This window comes from Bidens hawaiensis, unplaced genomic scaffold, assembly GCF_021521415.1.
Source record: "Bidens hawaiensis isolate Kalapana, Puna unplaced genomic scaffold, B.hawaiensis_p1.1 tig00037664_1, whole genome shotgun sequence".
Lineage (NCBI taxonomy): Eukaryota > Viridiplantae > Streptophyta > Magnoliopsida > Asterales > Asteraceae > Bidens > Bidens hawaiensis.
This window is the reverse complement of record NW_027505497.1, coordinates 122,800-129,806: the sequence shown is the minus strand read 5'-3', so window position 1 is coordinate 129,806 and position 7,007 is coordinate 122,800. Positions and strand designations below refer to the sequence as shown.

The 7,007-nt window shown below is 32.6% G+C and overlaps 1 protein-coding gene across 1 annotated transcript; it reads left to right on the top strand.

Moving 5' to 3' along the window:
* The first annotated feature begins 476 nt into the window (after window positions 1-476).
* Window positions 477-4,088, top strand: LOC143613519 (putative choline kinase 3). The gene is made up of 7 exons (XM_077087203.1): window positions 477-871; window positions 2,708-2,829; window positions 2,916-3,111; window positions 3,219-3,336; window positions 3,523-3,570; window positions 3,698-3,798; window positions 3,891-4,088. The coding sequence occupies exons 1-7, from the start codon at window positions 521-523 to the stop codon at window positions 3,984-3,986; spliced, it is 1,032 nt and encodes a 343-aa protein (XP_076943318.1). The 5' UTR covers window positions 477-520; the 3' UTR covers window positions 3,987-4,088.
* Window positions 4,089-7,007: the final 2,919 nt, after the last annotated feature.

The following is a 7,007-nucleotide window of genomic DNA, read 5'->3' as shown; positions in this document are numbered from 1 at the left end:
ATTAATAATAGAAACCTAAATAAACTCCTATAACAACTATAACAAGGACTCGAACTAGTATTTATATATAACTATAACAAGGACTCAAACTAGTATTTATATAGTTGACTTGAGTTATGTTGTATATTATATTAATTTTATAAGCATTCTAATTTGATTTTAAAATAACTACTATAATTATATGGAAATCTAGAAGAAGTAATATTGAAAGTTGAAATTGCTGTTAAGGAAATCAATTATTGTGTTGTCCTTTCACAAGTTTTGATAAAAAAAAAATAAAATAAAATACAAAAATCAAATATATATATTCTTGTTCCACCTTTTGTTTCATCAAATCGCAAAAGGCTGTTTAGTTTTCATCAACCTTCCACTGTTTCTGGTTATATGTTCTTGGCTCTTTTTTTTTCTTTTTTTTTATTGTTTTTATTATGTTACTGATATCAAGGTGATCTTATTTACATCTTTTTACAGCTACTAATATATATATAAAGAAGAAGAAACAATTCTGTTAATTGCAGTCATGAGTTTGAAGATTAATGGAATCATTGAAGGGACACAACCCGAAGGATTAACGGAACTACTGCTTTCGCTTGCTTCCGATTGGGGAGATGTGTTTGATAGAAACAAATTAAAAGCTATTCATCTAAGCAGTGCATTGACTAATGCGGTTTATCAGATTACTTGGCCAAAAACTACCACCGAAGATGATGAGCGAACGGTTTTGGTTAGGATTTATGGTCAAGTGTCCGATATTTTCTTTGACCGTGGGGAGGAAATCCGGACGTTTGAGTTCATCGCGTCCCACGGCCGTGGCCCGCGCCTTCTTGCCCAATTTCCTGAAGGCAGAGTTGAGGAGTTCATCCATGCCAATGTATACATTAATATCTCATACTAATGACAAGATAGGCATGTAAAGGAAGTGAAACATGTGGTATGTTCGTTTAATTTTAGCAGCCGGACAAACGAACAGACACAAATATTTAAACAAATGATCTTTATCGTTTGTGTTTGCACATTGAAGAGTGAATGTTTTCATGTTAGTTCGTTAAAGTTATAAATAAACAGTTCACGAGCTTAGACGGGCGCAAACATATATAAACAAGTATAGATGAACAAATTTCAGAATATGAACAAACACAAACACCAAAAATATAAACGTAATATCAAATATAAAGTCAAAGTATTAAAATTAAAAGTAACTACGAAAGTAAGATATCCTAATTAAATTCTAAAACAAGCTTTAAAACACTATCCTCAAATCACCGTTTCACCATCATGATTAACAATGCATCATCCATATTAGTTCTCTTGGGAGAAGTTAATGTTCAAATTAAATTAACGTGTTAATTGTGAGAATCAAGTAGAGTAATTATATATACAAGTAGAGTGATTATGTAATTACATAAAAACTTTATGTTGTAATTACATAAGTACTCTACTTGCGTATAATTATGTTACCTGATTCTCACAGTTAACATGTTAATTTAATGTGTGTTTGATCCAAATCCTATGTAAATTAGACAAAAAAAACTCAAATTAGTGATTCAAATGTGAACATTAAACATACAACAGCAAAATTGAAACGATTAGAAAATTATTTTACTTTTGTTTTTGTGTAACCAGTAGTAACTACGATACCGATCAGCTCTGAAAACATGTATATCTGTAATCTTAGTTCCTATATAGAAATGACGCTGGCCAATAACTCTCCCACTATCACTAAGAGCTGATTCAGAAACAACAATCATTATCGGAACAAATTCTAAACTTGTCAACCTCGGTTTCCTAGTGTGTGAGTTTTGTTGGATATACTCATTTCATACTCAGAATAGATACCAAACTAGTGTATCGGAAGGCTATAAAATATAAAAATAAAATGATCTAGTGTATCGGAGGTTCATGTCCTAGTCAATTAGTTAGTTAAACTCATTCAAATCTTTCTCTCTAAATCTTTTTAAATCTTAAACTTAACTTCATATATTTCCAAATCTATCATATCCACAATCTAAACATTAATTGGTTAAAGTTTACTTTAAGACTTAAGCCCGTTGTTAACTGCAAAACTCCTGATTCTAGGTCATGGTGTCGTAGTTCCGTTACTTTTCAATCATTTCTGAAAATACTAAGTACTGTATTTATTTTAACTAATACAAACTGAAAATTACAGGTGTTAGAACTTACAACTCTCATTTTTCTCACAATTTTTCTTTAAGTGTATCAAAAAGGAAATTCATATTTAGAACCCAACTAAAGGAACAAAACAAAACATGAAATATCCATAACCCTAGCTATTGCTAATCGAGGCCTTCCTACAAAAACATAATCAAACATAAGCGAACAAATATAAACAAGCGCTCATTCATGAACGTAACTGAACATATGGGGCATGTGTTGATGCTCGTTTGTTTTGTAAATGAACAAAAGTTATGTTCATGTTTGCTTGTAAGTTATTAAATTAACGAACATGAACAAAATCCACGCTAAGGAGTTCAATGATTGTTCGGTTTGTTTATAAGCCTATATTCCTTCATCTTTCAAGATATGATTTCTTGTTCTAAGTCTAAACATCATATATACTTATTGATTTATTAGGGGTGTTTGACCTTGAATTTTGAAATAATCAATTTCTGGCTGGTGTTTGCATACATACTGAACACAACAAACACTCAAAAGAGCTTAATATCTAATTCTTTCTCAATGCCTTTAGACCTTGTCAAGTTGTGATATTCGTGATCCCGAAATATCCACACTTATTGCAGCGAAAGTGAGGGAATTTCATGACCTTAATATGCCTGGCTCCAAGACCATCGTTCTTTGGACAACATTAAGGTGTGTTTGTTTATATATAATACATATCACAAAATTTGATAGTAACTATAATCTTTCTTGAGATTTAAGATTTGTTTTTGTTCCAGAAAGTGGTTGATCAAGGCTAGAGGCTTGTGCTCTCAGGAACACGCGAACGAATTTCGACTTGATGAATTAGAAAATGAAATCAATACATTGGAACACGAGTTGTCAAAACCGCAACAACACATCGGTTTTTGTCATAATGATTTACAATATGGAAATATTATGATCAATGATGATACAAAAATCATCACATTAATTGTAATTTAGTTATACTGAAATCTTTCATTTTTTTGTTTAGCTCTTGAAGCTTTATGTTGTTTTATGATGGGTATTGATCAAGTTTGAATCTTTTTTAAATATATCAGGACTATGAGTTTGCTAGTTACAATCTTGTGGCTTATGATCTTGCATATCACTTTTGTGAATGGGCTGCAAATTATCACACTGATACACCTCATGTTTTGGATTATAACATGTACCCAGGTAAATTTTAAGGCAAAGTAATAAACCAACTTATTCACTTTTTACTATTGACAATATTGTCTGCTATAGGTTTGGTTTTAGCCCATAATCTAACATGCCCATGATCACCCCTGTTACAAACGTAACTTCTGTTACCAGTGAAGGGCATTTTGGATAATGGTGATCATTATTTATGAAAATTTTCAGATTTGGAGGAGCGAAAAAGATTTTTGCAGTCATATCTTAGCTCTACAGGTTAGTCGAATGGTATTTACGAATTTTACCCCTTTTTTATATCTCAAGTGTAAAGTTTAATTTTGAACGTTCTATCACATGTATAGTATAAGTGCACTTTGTAACACTATACTGATGATATTTATAGGAAAACAACCGAGTACTACGGAAGTAGATCGGCTTATCGATGAAGTGGAAAAGTTCACTCTAGCAAGTCATCTTAATGGGGGATTATGGGGAATAATTTCGGTACATAGATCTTCAATTTCTTTTTACTCTTTGATATGTTCAATAATTTCAAGATGGATTTTGAATTCCTCTTTTTTGAATTTTTTAAACAGGGTTATGTTAGTAATATTGATTTTAACTACATAGAGTATGCTAAACAGAGGTTTAGTCAATATTGGTTGAAGAAGCCCCAAGTGGTGAAGGAATAAAGGATTTGGTAGACTTGAGTCCAAGAAAGACAAGTATGTAAAAGTGCTAAATGAAATACAATAGTTTACTGCAAGACCAGCATGTTTTGAACTTGTGTGACATATATATTACATGTTTTCTTGCAACTTGTATGTTATTGAAATATGATTTTTCTTATGTATATAGCATAATGTTTTATTATGTTCATAATACTTGTAAGACTTTTATAAAGTAATAAAATGGGTGAACGTTACTAATTCTAATGTTTAAAGCCATGTCATATGTCACATTAGAGCAATCATGACTTACTACAAGGTGTTTTTTATCTTTAATAATTTTGTAAACATAAACTTCGCATTTTTGACAACGTGCTGTCCCTTTCAAATTGATAACATTGTTCCCTTGTCTAGCCACTAGTTAGTTCAAAACACTACTAGAAAATAGTAATGTTTTCTATGAAAACTTCCAACACATTTCCTATGAGCGTTATCTTCTACACATTTTTAACGAAATTCCTACGAGAAAAGTGACCAAAATTTGCAACAAAATTGTGACAATATAGTGACAAAAAACAATTGTGTTGGAAATGCATAACAATTATCCCAACACAATACAAAAAAAAAGTTTTACACTTTTATTTAAGATCTGCGTGATAAATGTGTAACAAAAAAACCAAATAAATAAATAAATAATAGATTTAGTTGTAAATGCGTAGGAATTTTCCAAGAAAAGTATTACTTTTTTTTCGAACGGTGAGTTTCACAATTAAGCTCTCACTGAGCAAACACGTCGCGCCCCGCCACCCCACTCAGGCCAACTATGTTGACATGATCGGGATCCACGCTGGCATCCAAGTTTGGCTTGGCGTTCCCGGTAAAACCCAGATGGCTCACCCCGCCCGAAGGCACGACATGTTTTAATGCTCTGGTAAAATCCGGTCGGAATCAGGATTCGAACCCAGGATATTCAGGCCATCCATCATGTTCCTCACCATTGGGGCAAGCCCCGCTGGTTCCTAGGAATGTATTACTGATGTTTAATTTTAACCATCTAGGTTTTGATTTTTTATGAAATTTCTTATAGAAAACATATTGATTTATATATATATATATATAGGTAAAGGATGGAATACGAAAATCCTTAATCGTACAATAGGTACGCGAGTGTCTGGAGCATCCATCAATAACCATGCTAACCTAAAATCACAAATACGCAAGCCGGCCTTTGTCGTCGATTCTGTCTACCTTCACCATCGTCGTTCAACGATTCCGTCCACCATCCACCTTCGCGACCACCATCTTCTTCCGACACAACCATCGATCGTTGCTCACATGTCAGTTGATAAAATTGCACAATTGAAATTGAAATTGTTGAACTAATTGATCAATTAAGCTTTGAAATTGGTCCAATTAATCATCAATTTGAAGTTTCAATTAATCAATTTTGAGTTTTTGCAGAAACCCAGTTGCAGACGTTCCATATTTTGTTCATATGGTCTAATCAATGATCAAATTAACAGTCGATTGATGATTGTTTGATGATTATGAAATTATATGAAGTAATTTCAGTGTTCAATTTCATGTTTACATGTGTTTAATTTTTTTTTGTTAGTTTTAGAAGTTCTGAACAGCCAGAACTTCTTAGAACTTCTAAACTTTTTATCAGAATTTCTAAACTTTTTTGAACACCCAGAACTTCTTAGAACTTCTAAACTTTATTAGAACTTCTAAACTTTATTAAACAACTTGAACTTCTTAGAACGTATTAGAGTGTTTAAAGATGTTCATTTTTTAACACCCAGAACTTCGTTGAATGTATTAGAACGTTTAAAGATGTTCTTTTTTGGTCAGAACGTTTAAAGGTATTCAGTTTTGTTTCAGAACGTTTAAACATAATATTTTGAACCATAATCAGAGCTCGATTGAGTGCATTATTTCTGCAATTCCATAATTGATTGATGAATTTAAATGCTTCTACACATCAATTCGATTGATTATCATCATTTTGGTGTTCATTTTGGTCAGAACGTTTAAACTTTGAGCAGAACGTTTAAACATGAACCCTAATCAGAGCTCAATTAAGTGTGTTAATATGTATTTTCATAATCGAATAATGATTCTATAGCCTCTTACACATCAATTCGGTTGATTAAATCATCAATTTTTGATCAATTTGAAGATTTTTAATGTTCAATGACGTTCTTTTCAATTTTGGGTTTTGACTTTTGAGATTTCATACTGTAAGTTGTGATTAGAGTTTGGAAATTGGATGAGATAGATTAAGGAGTTTTGAATTTGGATCTGAATCGATTTTAAATCGATGAATTTGATCGCGAACTATTGTTTGGGTTATTTACCAAACTGCCACCGCGTGAAATTGAAATCGATGGCCAGCAGTTTCGCGTACCTAATGTACGATAAGTCATTATTGTACAATAACTCACCTATATATATATATATATATATATATATATATATATATATATGTTTGATTTCTTTTGAGAACCATAGACGAAAAGTAAACATTTTTAACAAAAACGTAGCTTTGAGGTTTTTGTATGAAATCACTCGAGATGCTCAAAACCATATCAAACGAACTCCGATTTGAGCGATTCAAGCAGCCACGGAACCGTCTCGCCCCGATCTACAAACCCATCAGCTCCCCTTCACCGGAAACCGCCGCTACAGTCGCCGGAAAAGCTGAACAGTCGCCAGAATCTTCATTTTTTAGCTGCTACGGTTTTGCTAATAAAAACCGAACTTCCCGACCTCTGATCGAAAATCTGTTCGGTGTAAATCTTCATTTATATACCATGAACACTCAGTTAAAATTGAGACCGATCCGACGGCTAGATCTCCGGGAATCTTTGTGTCTTTGTGGGTGGTTTTCTCAAAAACGGGAATTAAGTTAAGTGTGTGTTTTGATGGTGTAGGCTATGGTGTGGAGATGTATGGAAATGGAAAGGATTAGAGTTTTAAGGGGTATTTATACTCCTTTAAGCCCATGGACTTTAGACCCATATTTCCTTTTTGGTCCATAAT

Excerpts from the sequence above, each read along its gene's own strand:
- LOC143613519 (XM_077087203.1), top strand. The coding sequence starts at position 521 with ATGAGTTTGAAGATTAATGGAATCATTGAAGGGACACAACCCGAAGGA. Across the intron at positions 872-2,707 it reads AGGAGTTCATCCATGCCAAT|ACCTTGTCAAGTTGTGATAT; the intron begins GTATACATTAAT and ends CAATGCCTTTAG. Across the intron at positions 3,112-3,218 it reads CAAAAATCATCACATTAATT|GACTATGAGTTTGCTAGTTA; the intron begins GTAATTTAGTTA and ends TAAATATATCAG.